General features: G+C 34.6%; 3 protein-coding genes across 3 annotated transcripts; 2 read left to right on the top strand and 1 right to left on the bottom strand.

Moving 5' to 3' along the window:
* Positions 1-3,988: 3,988 nt before the first annotated feature.
* On the bottom strand, positions 3,989-6,643 carry LOC131056718 (probable LRR receptor-like serine/threonine-protein kinase At4g36180). Its single transcript, XM_057990976.2, has one exon. The coding sequence runs from the start codon at positions 6,641-6,643 to the stop codon at positions 3,989-3,991; it is 2,655 nt and encodes an 884-aa protein (XP_057846959.2).
* A 7,888-nt stretch (positions 6,644-14,531) lies between these two features.
* On the top strand, positions 14,532-15,134 carry LOC131857105 (receptor-like protein 33). Its single transcript, XM_059209192.1, has 2 exons — positions 14,532-14,676; positions 14,794-15,134. Exons 1-2 carry the CDS (start codon positions 14,532-14,534, stop codon positions 15,132-15,134), a joined length of 486 nt encoding a protein of 161 aa, XP_059065175.1.
* Positions 15,135-15,511: 377 nt separating this feature from the next.
* On the top strand, positions 15,512-17,185 carry LOC131056717 (LRR receptor-like serine/threonine-protein kinase ERECTA). Its single transcript, XM_059209189.1, has one exon. The coding sequence runs from the start codon at positions 15,512-15,514 to the stop codon at positions 17,183-17,185; it is 1,674 nt and encodes a 557-aa protein (XP_059065172.1).
* Positions 17,186-20,328: the final 3,143 nt, after the last annotated feature.

The raw sequence follows: 20,328 nt of genomic DNA, 5'->3' as shown, positions 1-20,328 counted from the left end.
TAAAACTTAATAAAATAAAAAATATTCAACATATCATTATTATACCAATTACGTGCCTTAGGTATCGATGTTACAAACCTAAATTCGAAAGAATCAAGTTTTTATCATTTGCAGAAAAAAAAAAGTTATGTGTTATGGAATGCACATCACTCTTAAAAAATGTTGTTTGGTGTTAAAACTAGTTTTCAAAGGAAATGGAAAAATGAATATAAATTTCTTCAAATGTTTTTGAAAAAAAAAATATTTGGAATCTGTAGACAAGATATCACAAATCACTAGTTTTCATCATTTTAAAATTCTTAACAGTTTAAAAGTTATAGATGTCAGAAAGTGAAGATTTATTTCAAAATGTTCATTTAAATGTCAGTTGGCCAAAAAGTGTAACCCGCTATTGTGGGATCACCCGATAAGATTAATTAGGAGGACATGAGAGAGACGATGAAGGCTATTGAGGTGTTATAGAATAGTCAAGTGTCCCTTAAAAGAAAATTGGAGGAAGTAATGGCTCTAAACAATGAAATTTTAAAAAATAATTTAGCAACTCTACAGGCCATTCATGAAGAAATTGAAAAGAGGCAGGCAAGAAAGAAGTGGCATTGGATTCTTTCCCTACTACTAGTTTAGAGGCGTCAGTGTCTAAGGTGAAAAAAACTTTGGAGTTCCCTACTATCGTGTCTAGTAAAGGATCAAACAAGAGGCTATCCTTCTCAGATAAGGTGGAGGCTATGAACTAGGATTGGAAGATTGAAAAGCCCCCCACTAGGTAGGCCATCGGTGGGGTTGGGTCTATTGGATTTTTCCTTTATTTATCTATAGTCTAATCTAGTCTTTGGGTTTTATCGTGTCTGGCTTTTGGGTGTGTGGTGGGCTCTGTTCTTTTTTGGATAGCTAGTACTCAGGTTTTGGGTTCTCACTCTTGGTGAGTCCCATGGTTTCTCTCTTTTTTGATTAAGTAGTGGTTATGTAATGGTTTGGACCTCTACCAATTTAATCTAATTAGAACATAATTTGAACATAAAGTTGATACATTTGGAATTAGTGTAATCTAAATTTACAGTGGTAGATAGTAAACAAGAAATAATATTGTAGCTTCATGCTTATCCACACTAGATTGTAGATGCAAAAAAAATAGTAAAATCATAACTTTATAGAATTTTTTTATGCGTGGCTATAGAAAACCCTAGTAAAGAAAATCATGTAGTTATGGCTATTTTGTCAAGTAATGAACTATTTATGATCTATATAACTTTTTATGATTGGAAGATATTAAATTATTAAGATTGAAGCATGTAAGATAGAGAACCAACAAATGGATTTGATATATTTTAAAATCTTAGAACTATGATTAGAAGTTTGAATACATTTGTTTATTATTATGGTTTCTTCATTCAAATTTATCTTACATTTTGATTATAAGGTGCAATAACTTCAACCATTCATTGTCTGAATGACTAGTTGTTAGAAAAATATTACTTGAATATGTTATGTTCATGAGGAGATATGGGACATTCAAATTTATTTTGTGAGATAATTGATAATAAATTTTGTTATTAAATGATTATATATTTGTATTCTATTCTTTTTTAACTCAATTGCATATGCATTCAAATGCAATTCTTTTATAATTTCACATCTTTTTTTGACATTCAATATGCATCCTTTTTTAATAGATGATTTATGTTTGAATATAAGCTCTCCGAAATTCTAGATAGATATTTGTATAGCTTATACCAATTTGAAATATTAACAATGAGATCTATTCACATCAAGTCTGTAACATTTATCTTGATTAAAGATTACTGATTTAATAAAATATTTTTGATATGAACATTGATTGCATATTGACTATATAATATGACCCTTACACATCCTTTTGTGTTGGAATAAAGAATACTAATTAATAATAGTTGAAACACATAATGATATTAAATTTTGACAATTCATATTGTTGACTGTTGTTGTTTATGATTTTGATTTTTTTTAATTTTGAGACAAAAAACTCAAACAGAATCAAATATAAAATAAACAACAATTAGTTAAAAAATGTTAATTTTCAAAACATGGTTAATGGTGGGTCTCACTTAGTTAACTTCTTTACCAATTATAAGACTAACAAAACTATCAAGCTCTCTCCCTTAATCAAAATGTAATTACCTCTCTGCATATCCATATAATTTCAATTCATTACTATTTAATCTTTCTTATGCTTAACCAAAAATATTAAATATTGATAATTTCTGTAAATTTATTGTAATAGAAGTTAAGGTTTATTCTTAAATTATAAGATTGAAAAAGAATATTTATTCATAAAGTATAATTTTTTTAACAAATAGCTAATTAAGAAAAGGAAACTAGATAAACAATATTGCTGCACAATAGTACCTATCGTAAATCACATAGCAGTTGTTCTACAAATATGTAGGTAGGCTTTTTTAAGTGTCTATGCAATATATGGAATGCGCTTGATTAGATAGTTTTCTATTAACTATTAATTAAATTGCAAATCACAAAATGGATAGGCATGTCCCTTAGTTTAGGAAAGAAAATATATGTAAAGCTACATGATGAGCAATCAAACATATAAAAATATTTAAATTTTGTGCTTTTAGCATAAAAAATCATATAAAAATAGTAAATCATTATTTTTCAATACTCAATAGAGATTGAACTTCTTGAAAACTCATTAAGATAATAATGTTTTAGCCCATTCAATGTGGATATCTATATACTCCATAAGATGACATTTTAACTACACTCTCAATAATGAGATTGCTTATTCTTTTTCTTAGATACATCGCCATTAAGACCAAGGCAACTCCCATCACATAAAATACAAAAGATTTGTTACAATCATGAGAAGTTCCTAGCCTTTTTTAACCTTGGAGTGAGAAATCTCACTTTGCAAGAGAGTATATCTCTTTTAGATTTCTTATTGTTGTTCGTGTTATCACTGCAATCAATAGTGTTCATGGGGAGATGTGGGACATTCAAGTTTATTTCATAGGATAATTGATAATATTTTCTTTTATTAAATGATAATATTTTTTTTATTTCATTCTTTTTTACTCAATTGTATATGCGTTTAAGATAATTAATATGCAATTATTTTATACTTTCAGATACATTTTGGACAATCAATGTGCATACTTTCTTTATGGAGGACTTATATTTGAATATAAGCTCTCCAAACTTCTAAATAGATATTATTTCTATTTTATGCCAATTTAAAATATTGATTGCATCCATTAACTATATAATGTAATCCTTACACATCCTTGTATGGTGGAACAAAGACAACTAATTAATTGTAGTTGAAATACATAATGATTTTAGATATTCACAATTAATAAACAACAACAACAATTAATTGAATCCTATTATAGCTTTCAAAGTGATTATTGATGGATCTCACTTGATCGACTTCTACATCAAGTATAAGACTAACATAACGATCAAATTCTCTCCCTTAATCAAAATATAATTACCTCTTTGCATATCCATATAACTTTAAATTCATTACCATATAGCTTTTGTTGCACTCAATCAGAAATATTAAATATTAATAATTTCTAATAGAAATTGCAATAAAAGGTGAGTTTTTTCATCAATAAAAATATCGATAATTTTTAAAAATATTTTAATAAAAATTTCTATAATTACATTGCAAAAACTAAATATTTAGTCTAAGTATAATTTATTTTAACAATCAGTTAATTAAAACAAATATAAATGATAACTAGATAAACGATACTGCTTGCAATGGCACCTGCCTTAAATCAGATACCAGTTGTACTAGAAATATGTAGCTAGTTTTGTTTGGGAAAGCAAATATATGTAAAACTGCATGCTGAGCATTAACCATACTGAAATCTTCAAATTTTGCGCTTTAAACATAAAAACCATAGAAAACCAGAAATCACTGTTTTTTAATACTCGATACAGATTGAACTTCTTGAGAACTCATTAAGATGATACTGTTTTAGTCCATTCAACGTGGACATCTATATAGACCATAAGATGGCATTTTAACTGGACTGCCAAGAATGAGACTGCTTATTCTTTTGCTCAGATACATCGCCATTAAGACCAAGGCAACTCCCATCACATAACCTATACCCATACCCGCAAGAAATTTCCACTCATCCTCTTCATCATCTTCATCATGAGAGGCAGGCGGAGGAGCAAAACCAGATGATGAAAGGTTGAGGCATGTCGTGGGTAACGGTGATCCGCAAAGACAACTGTTGTTCCCAAAGGCTTCTGCATCAAACGTAGAGAACTGAGTGCCACTTGGAATTCTCCCACACAACTTGTTATATGAACAATCAATCTTAGCCAATGTTGAGACCGAACTCAGGCTAGAGGGGATCGTCCCTGAAAGCTGGTTGTGAGATATATCCAGAGTTTCCAGAAAACCCAGATTCCCAAAGCTCTCTGGAATGTGGCCGCTGATGTTGTTCCATGATATGTTCACGGAGAAAAGCCCATGAAGTGACCCTATTGACGATGGAAGCTCTCCTGTAAATCTGTTGTCCGAAAGGTCCAACAGTTTGTATCCCAGTACTTTCACCTCCCTGAACTTGCCCTTGTAATTGAAGTAAACGTCGATATTGTGGAAGAAGTATCGTTTGTAGGGTGGCAGATATAACCCAGAAGAATGCTGCATGCCTCTGATTTTTCCAACTTGTGCAGGTATAACTCCATGAAATCTATTCCCCGACAGATCCAGGACTTCCAGCTTAGATAACTGGGATATTCTCACAGGAACTGTTCCCCAAAGCTCGTTTCGTCGAAGAATCAAAACTCTTAGGCCCAAGAAATCCAGAACAATATGTGGAAAAGTTCCCGAAAGCAAATTTCCACCCAAGTCCAGAACAGACAGTCGAGACAGGCCCTGCAATGCTGAAAAAATATTACCTGTGAATTTATTGTTTGGAAGCATCCAGTAATTGAGATCTTTTAGAATCCTCAAATTTGTGGGAATAGCTCCAGAGAGACGATTGTAGCCTGCATTGAAAAGATTCAGAGATGTGCAGTTAGCTAAATCCGGTGGAAGAATGCCCATCAGCTGGTTGTTGGAGAGGTCTAGCAGTTGCAGGCTTGATAGACTCGTTATTGACCTAGGTATCTCACCGGTCACAAAGTTTGTGGAAATATTGAGGAAATTAAGATTAGTGCAGTTCCCTACCTCTGCTGGGATTGATCCCACAAACAAATTCTGCGAGATATCCAAGAATTTTAAGGACTGTAAGCTAAACCATTCTGGCGGGATGACTCCACTAAACATATTTTGTGCCAGGTTTATAAATTCAAGGCTGTCTAACGATGGAATCCAAGACGGAAGGGTACCTGAAAACTGGTTCTCACTTACCTCTAGAAGAATGAGGTTGTACTGGGTGGATATCCATGGCGGTAAGGGTCCACTTAGAGTATTGGCAGCCAATAACAAATGAATCAACTGAAATTTGGGTATAAATGTTTCACTTCCGCCGTCTGTCAATTGATTCTGATAAAGAAACAACAACATCAGTGACGAGGCGTTTCCCAGAGCATCAGGAACTCCGCCGGATAGCTGGTTATCAGAAAGATCAAGCAGAATCAAATTTTCTAGACCGCCAAAGGTAGTGGGGATCGATCCATTCAGATAATTGGAAGACATATTTAACGAGACAAGATTGTGGAGCTTTCCTAAAGTAGATGGAATGGAGCCGCTCAATTCATTGAACCCCAGATATATATACTGTACATTCGAAAGATTGCCTAAGGACGCCGGTGTTAAGCCGGTTAGAAAATTCTCTGAAAGACTTAAGGTCTTGAGAAGCGAAAGCCTACCGAGTGACCACGGAATGGGTCCACCCAGAGAATTTCGGTAGAGAAACAGATTTTCCAAGCTGGATAAATTGCCGAGCTCTTGAGGAATGGAGCCTGTGAGTTGATTTTCAGAAACATCCAGCTGCTTCAAAGAGGTAATATTCCCCATTGATGAAGGCAGAACCCCGCTTATGAGATTCCTTGCAATGCTAAGTTCTTCGAGGCTAACAAGGTTGGATATGCTTGCTGGAAATTGGCCGCTCAGGCTGTTGTCTTCAAGGTACAAGTATCTCAGGCTTTTAAGATTTGTGAGAGCAGAAGGAATGATTCCTGATAAGTTATTTGCGGTGAGATCTAAGTAATCCAGATGACGCAGCTGATGAATCTTGCTGGGTATAGGTCCAGACACTCCAGCTGATGATATTGTGAGATGTGAGAGGTTCCTCAACTGGCATAGCTCCGGAGGCAAAAAGCCATGGAAGAGTTTTCCATGAACTTGAAGAGCACGCAAACTCCCAATACGAGCCAATTGAGCGAGGCTTCTTGTGGAAGAAGCTACTGAATCACTACTATCTGAGAAATTCAGGGTGATTGCCTCTATAAACCCGGTATTGCCATTGCAAGAAACTCCACTCCACTCGCAGCAATTAGGAGATCCACCCCACGAAGGCAAGATTACATGACTACCCATCAACAGTTTTTTGAAGCTCAGCAGAGCTTCTAAATCTTGGTTACCGCAGGGCCTCAATTCACATAAGGCGCTGCTCCATATTAGTGCCATTGTTAACCATACCCTAATGGCATTTCTCATCTCGTTCCCAGGACTTGCCATTTTCATAGAATTCCCGAGAAAATTATAAGACTTGCAAAACTCCACATGAATGATTGTTAACTTATTAGGTAGCTGCTGTTTTACTCTGCAATTTCAAAACTATTTTTTAATGTGGAATGCAAACTTCCTTCAACCGATGTCAGGTAAGACATTGTTGCAACGTATGGATGAAGAGAGAGACACAGAGATCACGGTGACCTTAGATTTTTTTTATCTAAATCATCCTTACAAGGGTTGTAGGCCAAATATGCATTAATCATAAGTCAGCGTAAAACAATAACATATATAAAAGAAAAACTATTCGAAATTATGTAAACTTATATTCAACAAATAAAAATTATTATGGATCAATTATATCCAAGATTGTTTAAGAATATAATTTAAGGAATAATTAAGGTTTCAAAAGGCTGGTATTTTAATTATCTATGTTTTATTTCTTTCTACAAAAGAGAGTTCCAATCCTAAATAACTTCAAATGGAGTCATAGATATCTTAAATAATCTTGTTTTTAAGGTATAATTATTGCATAACTACAATCTTTATTTATTCTAGAAATGTTCTCTATTTCTATAAAAAAAAATCAAACTATTGAAATATTCGTAAAGCTATTGAATAGGATTGCTTACATAGTCACATCATTATTCCGCATCAAGCATAATATTCTCCTTCTGTTTCTTATATATGATCTTGAAGTCATAACCCAACATCTTAATGACTTGTTTTTGTTTCTCTACATATGATAACTAATACTCCAAAAAATACTTTGTACTATCATCATTTTTCTTCACCTTAATGTTTAATTCCATTAGATATAACTTCAATTGTTGAACTACATGAGGAGTAGGTAGCATTTGCTTCTAATAAATAAGTGCAATTTAATTATTACCCTTCAATTGATGACTTTCAAAAGTATTGTGTGTAACTTCCTACATCAAAACTACTATTACATCATTTTCTAATCAATCATACTCTACAATACAATTCTTGGTCAACTATGGAGTGATGATAACTATAGTGGTAAATACAGAGTTCTTCAACCTCTCAAATTTAGTATTAGCTAATGCATTCCATTGGAAGGTATTGTTCTTTAATAAAGTTGTGAGTGACAATGCTCTACAACCATATTCTTCATATTTAATATTGTAAGTTATCTAGTGAATACTAGGAAAATCTTCATTTTCTTAATGGTTTTAAGAATATACCACTACATCATAGCCTTCTATTTGTCAAGATCAATCTTTACTTCTTTATGAGATGCTAGGTAACCCAAGTACACCATAATATTGTGCCAAAACCACTATTGGAAAGTTTAACATAAAGTTAGTGTTATTTGGGGAATTGTAGTTCTCGTTCTACATATTAAAAACATGTTTTTCCAAATCTTTTTACAAGTCAATATATCATCTAAGAATATAAAATCCGAACATTATCAAAAATAAATTATGGATAAAATTCATCAAACATTTAAATAAAGAATTCATAACATCAAATGACATCATTAAAAACTAATGATTATTCTCATGAATCCTAAATGCTATCTTTGTGATTGTTTAATCTAATATTAAGTATTATATTTTTATAAATAGCTCCATTTAATTTCTGGAATCGGCTAATATCTATATCATAATAAGATTGAAAATCATGATAGCCAATCCGCCACTTGGACTTAAAAATCATATAATGTTACCTCTGACTCATTACCAACTAGACGAGATAAGATTGATGTTCTTGCAATGTATCACCCATTGATTCAATACCGTAGCATTACTTTTGCGAGCCCTTGCTCAAGAAAAGAACCATCATTATGATAGGACACTTCGGTGTAAATATTCAAAGCACTTTAAATTTGTGGCCATCATTAAATATTCCACCATGAATATGGACAAACTTATCGTAATTTTAACGCAACAAATCCGTCAATTTTTCCAAGTTCCGTGTCAAAGTAGGTGTTGAAACCTGTATGCGCATCCTATGTTTCTGAGTGATACCTGACTTGACTCCAAAGAGCCATATCGTACTCTTTGGATTGGTGGTCTTTCGAATGAGTTTCCATGGAGATGAGGCTCCTTTGTGGCCATCATTAAATATTCCACCATGAATATGGACAAACTTATCGTAATTTTAACGCAACAAATCCGTCAAATCTTCCAAGTTCCGTGTCAAAGTAGGTGTTGAAACCTGTATGCGCGTCCTATGTTTCTGAGTGATACCTGACTTGACTCCAAAGAGCCAAATCGTACTCTTTGGATTGGTGGTCTTTCGAATGAGTTTCCATGGAGATGAGGCTCCTTTGTGGGGCATCGTTCGTTTAGTCTCATAAAATGTTATTCAGTACTTTGAAAAAAAACAAGAAACAATTGAGTATGTAGTCCAAACAATTCCAGGTGTAACCTATAATAACCTGCCTCTCACGTGAATCATAGAAAGTTTTACAAGTATCTATTGACACCACTATGTTAAGATCATGGATTCAAGGTCTTTTTGTTTACTTCTAGAAACAAGTTACATTTTCACCAAAATGATTCAAAGGTCTCAACTCTAGATTGTGGATTCATCTGATATAAAGATGTCTTCTAGAATTCTGGATGGAACATAAGCATGTATCATATAATATTCAACATTGGATTCTATGTGGAAGTGTCCAAATCATCTTTGTTGATTTTTCACTTATTTATGAACTAAATAAACATGTTTTAGTGATTGCTTTTATCTTATCTTTAAGATTTTGATGTATCCATAATGACACATTTGCTTTAATTTAGTCTAGAAGGGATATTTTTTTTTATTGTCTCTTAGATTTCATATGTATTTCATGTGAATAGAACACTTTTTTTGTTTTTGTTTAGAGGGGTTATTTTTTATTTTATTTTTCAAAATAACACATTTTTTTTTCAGTTCTTACATTAGATTCTAATCTAATTTTATTCTTATTATGTTTTCGTATTTTTTATTTTGTGTTTCTTTCCAAAGTCTCACAATCATCCTTATCCCCTTTTGAGAATCTTCTAGTAAACCCTACAATGGTAGTGAATAAAGTTAAAGATGGTTTGGTCGAGAAATAGGATGAAAACACTTATTTTCATTGAATAGAGATATTTTATGATCATACCAATATTAAATTGATGCATATTAAAAATATCACCTAATGTCACAATGTTATCTTACAACTTACAAATTTGGATAATGATATAAATGTTGCACCTTGCTTGATGCCCTAAACAATACTTTTGAATGAGTAAAACATGTAAATTATATGTTAATAAAGGTAAATATAAAAGGATTGGTTTTTTGACTCTTTTAGTGTGATGCATCACTCACTCTCTTATACAAGCTTCCTATTTATTTTTTTCGTCATCCTAATTCTATTCCTTGTCACAGTATGCCTTTCTTCACTCCCTTTTAAGATAAGTTGGTTCTCAATTTTTCCTACTATCTTTTTCAACTCATCCTTATTATTTTGCACTAATATTTTGTGCTCATCTCACTAGTGTTATGCCTAACTCTCACCCTTCTAATTTTGTTTCTTCTTTATTCTATTCTTCCACTTTTTTATTCCTAGTTATCATGTTCTTTTACACCATTTTGATCCATTGTGTCTCATGTTATCACTACCATGTTTAGTCCAACCCCTACTGTAGTCTTTCTCTACTATTAACACACTTATTGAAAGGAATGATAAATTGGAGAATATATTTGATGTATTATTGTAAGGAAGTTAAGATAGAAAAAGATTTCCTACACTAATATTGAGGGGAGGAGATATTCATAAAATTTTAGATCTTTTATAACTGTTAAAAATCTAAAACAAAGATAAATATAAATATCGTACATACCATAACATAGTGATCTAGTAGAACGAGAGGGATGCAAGGGGGGTTTCATTTGCTACTTCTACGAATGGAATGGGAGATGCAAATGACCCAAATAGTGATGGGGATGAAGATTTGGCATTGGTTTTTATGGTTTGTAGCTAGGTGCCTTTGTCAATCGTTCGACTCCATGTTTTCGAGTTTGGTATGGTGCTTCTGGTTGTGGGTTTGCCCTCTTTTGTCCTTGTCCTGCGAGAGATCTAGTGTGGTTTTTCTTTTCTCTATCCTAGGCCCATGGCTCTCTACATGATGGGTTTTGGCTCTTGGTTGTGACTTCCTTGGGTGTTATTTTGGGGTCCTATTTTTTGGATAAGGCTTTATATTTTTTTATTTTTTTGGGTTTGCATTGGTTTGTGGGGGATGGTAACCTATTCTTCTACCCAGTTGTCTTTTGGACTCTTAATGATGGTTTCCCTCTCTCTCTCTTTCTATTTCAGAGACCTTTGCTACTTTTTCTCTGATGGGGGTTGTTGTTCTATTAGGCCCTTCTATGAGAAATGTCTTTATTTTCATCATAAAGGTTGTGGTGTTGCTCATAGAGAGGGTCCTTTGTGTTCTTTCCTTGAGTTGTGAGATCTCTTTTATGCAAAGTGGTTTTGTTGCCCATGGTTTCTTAGAGTTTTAGGTGTAATCCAGATTCTCTTATGCTGGTTGTGGGCTTGGGTCCCCTTTCTAGAGCATTGTCTTGGACGATTTCATGGATATCAGTGATTTTATCTTTTGGGCCAGCCACAAGGTGCTTTCTAAGGTTTCTTCTTTTGGTCTGCCTATGGAGGTGGTCCTATTTATTTTTGAGGAGGAGACAGGTTTTTGTAGAGAAGATGTGTTTTCCAGATCAGGGGTTGATGATCCCCTTTATTTTTGTGGTTAATTAATATATTTTAGCACTGGTTCATATAATTTTTAAAATTCACATATTTGAGAATAGAGGGTTTCCCTTGAGAACTCTATAGATTACCCAAGCACCTAGCTATTAAGACGGTGTTCTGTGAAGTGACAAGATAACTTTTTTCTCTTATAAACTTCAAAAATAATTACATAGAGCTTTTATGCCATATGCCCTTATTGTTGAAATGAGATTGGTTTCTTGTCCCTCCCCATAATCTATGAAAGAAATTTTATAATTTTTAATTACAACTATACCATATTGTGTTTTATCAATTAAGACCACAATTTAAGGCCTATCACAAATTAAAAAATAATATCATAGAGAAATAATTCCATGTGGAGAAACTAGATGACTTCTAGTTTAATTATCCTAAAGAATACAAGATTAGTAAAATATCTTACTCTAGAATTTATTAGATTCCTTTTGATATATTAGGATAATTCTTCTACCTAAGCAATTGATAGCTGATGGATGGTCCAGGAAGAATAGTATAAGTAATTGCTTGATAATACATTTTTTATCTCTAAATTAGGCTAAGAAAGAGGTTAGTAGTCTTGATGATATCATGAAGGTTGTTATTAGATATGGTAAAAAATGGGTAGATATGTAGGTGGCCATCTTGATAACACATAATATTCTATTGACACATAATCCTCTAGAGCCTAATAAGAAGGCTAAGCATATCATATTAAAGCTTAAAATCTCTTGTATGGAATTGAAATTACATTATTAACTTATTGTGAGAATCAAGTTTTGAAATTTAGACTGTCTTTATAATTAATTTTTATTATCAAAATTGTTGAATGTTCATTAAAGATTAATGTGTATTGAAATACATTAACACATTGAGTTCTATTTGGTTTCAATGAATCACAAATCGAAGATCAATGTATCCAAACATTATGTATCATGATCTAAAATTGAATTTATTTTATTACAAATTTAAATTGACCATCTTGAGAGTGTGATATTTTACATTAAAATTACATATTCTATAAGTTTCCTCTCTCAACCTCTTGCCTCCCAAAAGGTGTGATACTTCTCCCAAGAGGTGGGAGAGAATTAGTTGAGAGATGAAGTGGAAGAGGACAGATAGGTGGATGCTTGGGGATGTAGAAATGTGGCATCAATTTAGGGATTGGATGGATGGAATGAGGAGTGGCCCATTGGTCTCATCTCATCCATTCTCATACTCAAACCTCTTGGCTATAAAATTAAGTGTGGATAGTGTTGTGGGGATTTTTTGGCCATTTTTATTTTCAAGTGTTGGGAAGGGAAAACGGACGAGGAAAGGGAGAGAAGATGTGGATAGAGAAGTATTTGAGAACATTGTAGAAGACCTATTGATACACATGAGTTGATTTCTCCCATTTATTGTTGTATATGATGTTCGATCTTTGTGTATCTCTGATCTTCAATCTATTTCTTGTATTTGGTTATTTGTGTGGTTGCATGAGTGTTGGTGGGAATTTTGGGAGATTTGGATATGTGTCTTGCTAACATGTTGCTTCTTAAATTAGTTTTCCTTTTGATTGAATTTCTTTGTTTGTGCTGAGGAGAAAACCCATCTTTCCATGTGGGAAAAGAGAGAGGATCTTCTTGGGTTGTCCAGGTGTAGGGTGTGGCACTCTCGAGAAGGGGTATGAGTACCCATGATATTTCTAGGTTGTATGAGTACCACCTTGCTATTATGTGAATGTTGTTTTGAAGGGTGTGAATACCCATGACCATCATTCTATTATGTGAATCTTTCTAAAGGGTTATGAGTAGCCATGATATTAATTTATGTGGCATGAGTACCACTTTGATACTATGTGGAATTCCATTTATCATATGCTTATACTTGAGATGAGAATTGAGAATTATAATGGAGATTTGATGAGTATTTTTCTAATATAATACCTCGAGAGGTGCCCACTACACCTTTTGGAGGGTGAAAGCCACAATCTCCTTATGTGGATATGATGTGATGAACTTGTGATGTGATTTTGTGTGAATGAAAGTTCAAAGTGAATATTATATGTATGCGTATGGCAGTTAAAGTGTTTTGGTTAAATCTTAATTTAATATGATGATTGTGTTGATATGGGTGTAACCCAGAGTAGAGACTCAACCCCTAGCTCGGGGTGGGCTAATATTCAGCCCTATAGATGGGAGGTGAGCTCCCCATTATCTCCCTTAGCATATAAATTTATGCTGCTTGTTGGGGTTGCAAAAGTAAAGTATTGTGCTAGTTTGGTGGAGTTATCAGTGCTACCCAATTTAAAATTTATTCTCTAACCATTTGTAGAATGTATCCCTTCATCAAGTGGTATCAAAACATGTGTTTGGCTCTGTAAGGGGAGTCCCCTTAATCATGTACTCAAACTACCAAAAATCTTTGTAATAATTTCACCATGTAGGGTTAGCTATCACTCAAAAAAAATAAAGAATAAACTTTTATCACAAATTTGACACATAACTTGAAATATAAGAAACTTAATAATCAATTGTTACTCAACAAATATTAGAATCTTCCTAATAAAATTGACTTGGAAAGTAAGAATCATAAGAGTCAGCTATCACTCAAGAAACATAAGAATCAAACTCTACAACAAATTTGACACGGAACTTGGAAGATAAGAGTCACTTGAGAAAATGTAACTCCATACAAAGTTTTACACGGTTTTTCTGCATATGTGCTGCGACATGTTTGTCCATATTCATTTTGGAATATTTAATGGTGGCCACAACTTTATAGTGCTTTGAATATTTACACAGCGGTACAGCGATTATATTGTGGAAGTCTGTGTCACATGCCCATGAGTCACGCACAAATTAAAAATCACAGCTACCTTGATTTTGCTCTTGTCCGAGTCTTGTGACGAAACACACTATACTATAGCTGTGGGCATCACAAAAGAGCGAGCGCAGTAAGATAGCGTGTCATTATACCTACCATTAGATTTTTTAAAAAACTTTACAGATCTATTTTAAACAGGTAATAATGTTTTGACTACAAACCTGAATGATAGATCCAGCCAACTACAAATAACTTGAAATTACAGGGCATAGAAGCAGCTAGTTTATATGACGACCATCATTCAAAGTATTATGCTAGTCGTGTAATTTCCTTCGGAGTTCTATGAAGATGGCAAGTCGCGGTGGCGAGATAACATATGTGATGACAATAGTGTTAACAGTGGCGTTAATATGGAACCACGCCCTCTGTGAATTAAGGCCCTGCAACAGCCAAGACTTAGAAGCCTTGCACAGCTTCAAGAATTTGTTGACGAGTACTCAGGTCGTGATCTAGCCTTCGTGGAATGGGTCTCCTAATTGCTGCGAGTGGAGGGAAGTTTCTTGCAACGCCCACACCGGGTTAATAGAGGCCATCAATCTCAATTTCTCAGATAGCAGTGATTCAATAGCGAGCTCTACCAGAAACCTCTCTCAGCTTGCTGGCATTGGGAGTATGCGTGCTCTTCAGATTCAGGGTATATTGTTTAACGGCTTTTTTCCTCTGGAGTTATGCCAATTGAGTAACCTTTCACGTCTCGCAATATCATCAGCTGGGATTTCTGGTCGTATTCCTCACAAGATTCGCCACCTGCAGCTGCTGGAGCACTTAGATCTCACTGCAAATAACTTTTCGGGAACCATACCTTCTGCTCTCGCACATCTTAAAAGCCTTAAAAACTTGTATCTTGATGACAATGCCCTCAGCGGCCAAATACCGGCAGAATCTTGTTAGTCTGCAAGACCTCAGCATTGCCAAGAACCTCATAAGCGGGCGTCTGCCTTCATCCGTGGGGAAGATAGCTTGTTTGAAGCTGTTGGATATTTCTGAAAATCAACTCACGGGATCCATTCCCCAAGAGCTCGGCAATTTGTCCAGCTTGGAATATCTGAATCTGTACGACAATTCATTATCAGGATCCCTTCCATGGTCGCTCGGTAGGCTTTCTCTTTTCAAAACCTTACGTCTTTCAGCAAATTTTCTAAGTGGTTTAATACCAGCGTCCCTAGGCAATCTTTCTAGTGTCGAGAGAATATATCTTGCGAACAATAAAATGAGCGGCCCTATTCCAACAACTTTCGGAAAGCCTCACCAACTTGTCTTGGTTGAATATGTCTTCCAACTCTCTGAATGGGTCAATTCCCTCTACCTTTGGCGATCTGAAAAGTCTAATGTTGCTAGATCTTGGAGCCAACCAGCTATCCGGCGGAATTCCTGATGCTCTGGGAGATGCCTCGTCGCTGATGCTGTTGTTTCTTGATCACAATCACTTTACAGACGGCGGAAGTGAAACATGGATACCCAAATTCCAGCTGATACATTTGGTTTTGGCTGCGAATAATATCAGCGGATCATTACCGCCATGGATATCAACTCAGTACAACCTTATTCTTCTAGAGATCAGTGAGAACCAGCTTTGGGGGACCCTTCCGGCTTGTACTTCATTAGACAGCCTTGAATTCATAAACGTAGCTCAAAATATGCTCGGTGGAGTAATCCTGCCCGAACTGTTCAATTTACAGTTAATGAAGTTTCTGGATTTCTCGCAGAATTTGTTTGCAGGATCGATTCCGGCAGAGAGAGGCAACTGTATCAACCTCATATACCTCAACGTTTCTTATAACAATGTGAATGGTGAGATACCCTGGTCAATAACGAGTTTATCAAGGTTACAGCTCCTAGATCTCTCCAACAACCAGCTTACGGGCATTCTTCCACCACATTTAGCCAATTGCACAGCTCTGATATATGTATATGTTGGTTTCAACAATTTCTCCAGAACTATTCCCACCAGTTTGGGGGTTCTTAAAGATCTCAACTATTTGATGCTTCCAAACAACAAATTCAGAGGTTTAATTTCTTCAGCAGTTCACGACCTGTCTCGATTGTCCGTACTGGATTTGGGCGCAAATTTATTATCTGGATCTTTTCCAGAGTTTGTTCTCAATTCCTCAAGACTATCCGTCTTGATTCTTCGAGGAAACAAGCTGTGGGGAACAGTTCCTATGGGAATATCCCGGTTATCTATGCTGGAAGTCTTGGATCTGTCAGGGAATAGATTTCATGGAGTTATACCTGCACAAGTGGGAAACATCAAAGGGATGCAGCATTCTTCTGGTTTATATCTGCCACGACACACAAGAAGGGATTTGTTAATCAATATCGATATATACTTCAACTACAAGGGCAAGGGCAGAGAGGTGAAGCGGCTGGGATACAAACTGTTGGATCTTTCTGACAACCAGTTTACAGGAGAGATTCCATCGTCATTAGGCTCACTTTATGGGCTTTTCTCTGTGAACATATCATGGAACAACATCAGCGGCCGTATTCCACAGAGCTTTGGGAATCTGGGTTTTCTGGAAACCCTGGATATTTCTCACAACTGGCTTTCAGGGGCGATACCCTCTAGCCTGGGTTCGGTCTCAACTTTGGCAAAGATTGACGTTTCGTATAACAAGTTATGTGGGAGAATTCCAAGTGGTGCCCAGTTCTCTACGTTCGATGCAGAAGCCTTTGGGAACAATAGTTGTCTTTGCGGATCACCGCTACCCACGACATGCCTGAACATTTCATCATCTGGTTTTTCTCCTCCACTTGCGTCTCAAGAAGAAGATGATGAAGAGGACGAGTGGAAATTTCTTGTGGGCATGGGCATAGGGTATGTGATGGGAGTTGTCTTGATTTTAATGGGGATGTATATGAGTGAAGGAATGACAAATCTGATTTTAGGCAGTCCAGTTAGAGGGCTTCCACATTATGGAGTATATAGGTATCCCCATTGAACAGGCTAAAACTGAATCTTCTTAACTGGTTGAAACTCCAAGTCTCTGTTAGAATGAGTAAAGGTGAATTATACACATAATGCTCATGTGTCAATGGTGTTTGAAATAAAGAACGGTAGAGCTGTCCTTCAGTTTCAGCTTGCTCTTATTCTTTAGCAGTTAGTTTCGCAGTTAGTTCACTTTGTTTAGTTGTCGTTCTTTAGCATTGTCAGTTTGTTTAGCAGATTTATAGTGCAGATAGTTGTCTCACATGTGCATATATATCTTTTGATCAGTACAGATATTGAGTTATTCAGCTATTGGCAGTCTCTGTTTTATCTTTTTTGTTGTTTTCATCCATATTATTATATTTTGATTTGGAATTAGAGCTGGTGTCGGTCAGCACTGCTATCCAGCCGTATAAAATGGGTGGCAATCTATGCGATGAATCAAATGAATCCAATACCACCGTAGCAGATTTTGTCAGCAGCATTGCTACCGCAACGAAGATTTTACTTTTAGTTTTTAATTTAGATTTTATTTTTTAACTTTTTATGTTCCAGTTTTGTTAGTTAACAGATTTATCTTTTACAAATTTATAAAAAGAAAAAGACTCATAGTTCACAAAAAAGAGTCATCCATCAAATAACAGTTGGGTAAACTTTTAACTAGTTTCCCTCTGAATTTTTGAAAGGTACATTACCTTTTGTAAGATCAAAATATTTTTTCATTATCCTCTTATGTTTTTCATTATTATAAAACAAACACACATATACTACTTCCCAAAACACACAAGATGATAATACAAAGATTATCTCTCACTATATTTTATATATAAAACATTAACATATATAAGCTAGTAGGAATCACGGTCCAACATGGAAGACATTAAATAAATTAATATATAATTATACTATTTTATTATTAGGCTCAGGCTTAGAGTTTAGGGTTAGGATTATGGTTAGGGTAAGGTTAGGGATAAGTTTTGGGAAATGGTTAGGGTTAAGGTTTAGGGTTATAGCTTACATCATGGTTGGGGTTGGGGTTAGGGTTATGATTATAGTTAGGCTTAGGTTTTATGGTGATTGTTACAATTATGGCTAGGGTTAGGGTATACATCATGGTTAGGGCTAGGGTATACATCATGGTTAGGGCTAGGGTTAGGATTAGGGTTAGGATATGCATCATGGTAAGAGTTAGGGTTAGGATTATGGCTAGGCTAAGGATTTAGGATTATGGTTAAGCTTAAGATTTAGGGTTATCGTTAGGGTTAGGTTTACATCATGGTTAGGGATAGGGTTAGAGATATGGATAAGCTTAAGGGTTAGGATCAAGGTTTATATTATAGTTAGGCTTAATGTTTAGGTTTATGATTAGGATTATGGCTAGGGTAAGGGTTGATATCATAGTTAGGTTAGGTTTAGGGTTAGCACTATGGTTAGGGATAGGTTTAGGGTTAGGGTTAGGATTTACATCATGGTTAGGGATAGGTTTAGGGTTAGGGTTAGGATTTACATCATGGTTAGGGTTGGGGTGAGAAATATGGTTAGGGTTACTATTTACATCATCGTAAGTGTTAGGGCCAGAGTTATGGTTATGGTTTGTGTTAAGGATTAGGGGTAGGATTAGAATTATGGTTAGGGTTAGGGTTTAGGGTAAAGGTTATGATCAAGGTTACAATAAGGGTTTAGTGTTAAGGTTAGGGTTTAGTGTCATGGTTTATATTAGGGTTAGGATTAGGGTTAGGATTATGATTAGGGTTTACATCATGTTTAGTTCTAGGGTTTGTATTAGGGTCAGGGTTATGATTATGGTTAGGGTTAGGGCTTAGGATTATGGTTAGGGATAAAATTAGGGTTAGGTTTACATCATGCATAAGGTTATAGTTTATGTTTAGAGTTAGGGTTAGGATTATGGTTAGGTTAAGGTTAAGGATATAATTAGGGTTAGGATTATGGTTAGGGTTAGGTTTACATCGTGATTAGAGTTAGGGTTATGATTTTGCATCAAGGTTAGAGTTATGGTTAGGGTTAGTCTCTACGTCATGGTTAGTGTTCGGTTTAGGACTAAGGTTTATTGTTAGGGTTAGGGTCTAGGGATATGATTAGGTTAGGATTAGGATTACGGTTAGGGTTAAGATTATGATTAGGGTTACGGTTTATGGTTATGGTTAGGATTATCGGTATTGTTATGGTTTACATTATGTTTGGGGTTAGGGTTAGGGCTAGGATAAGGGCTTAGGGCTTTTGTTTAAATTGTGGATACAGTTAGGGTTTTCATCATCGTTAGGCCTAGGATTAGGTTTAGGATTAGGGTTAAATATTATGATTAGGATTATAGTTAGGGTTTGGGGATAAGGTTGTAGTTATGATTATGGTTAGGATTTACATCATGGTTAGGGATATGAATACAGTTAAGGTAAAGATTTACATCTTGTTTGGGGTTAGGGTTAGGATTATGGTCAGGCTTAGGGTTTAAAGTTATAGTTAAGATAATGGCCAGGGTTAGGGTTTGTATCAGGATTAGGTTTAGGGTTAGTGTTAATCATTATGGTTAGAATTATGTTCAGGGTTAGATTTAGGGTTATGGTTATAGTTAGTGTTATAGTTAGGGTTAGTTTGATTTAGTGTTAAGCTTAGGGTTGTGGTTGAATTTGGTAGTTATAGTTTTCAATTTAAAAATAAGTTATTATTGATCAATTCATTAATTTTAAATTTAATTATAAAATGTATTATTTCTCAAATTCGAGAGTCTATATTTGTTATATTTGATATAGATGTTCTTCTATGGTTAAGATAGTTTTCTATGGTTCATTTATCTAATTCAATTGTATGATTCCTTTCAATAATATATCTATATAATTTTTTATTTTCTTTCAAAAATATATTTAAAATCATTAAAAATATTCATATATCAAACTTTAAATAATTATACAAACAAATAGTAAATTTTCACTTGCATTAACCATATAAAAGAGGTACTACATTGAGAACTTTTCCTATTCTAGTAAGTTAAAATAATAAATATTTTTCAATTATTTTATAAATGGCCAATGTTATTCTTATACAACTTTTATGTATTAATCTTAAATTTTATGATTAAATTCTAATAGATTGTTACACATTTGAAGGTCAACTATCTCAATCTTCAAAAAAATTATATTA

Source organism: Cryptomeria japonica, chromosome 1 (genome assembly GCF_030272615.1).
Source record: "Cryptomeria japonica chromosome 1, Sugi_1.0, whole genome shotgun sequence".
In the NCBI taxonomy this organism is placed as follows: Eukaryota; Viridiplantae; Streptophyta; class Pinopsida; order Cupressales; family Cupressaceae; genus Cryptomeria; species Cryptomeria japonica.
This window is presented reverse-complemented; position numbering and strand designations above follow the sequence as displayed.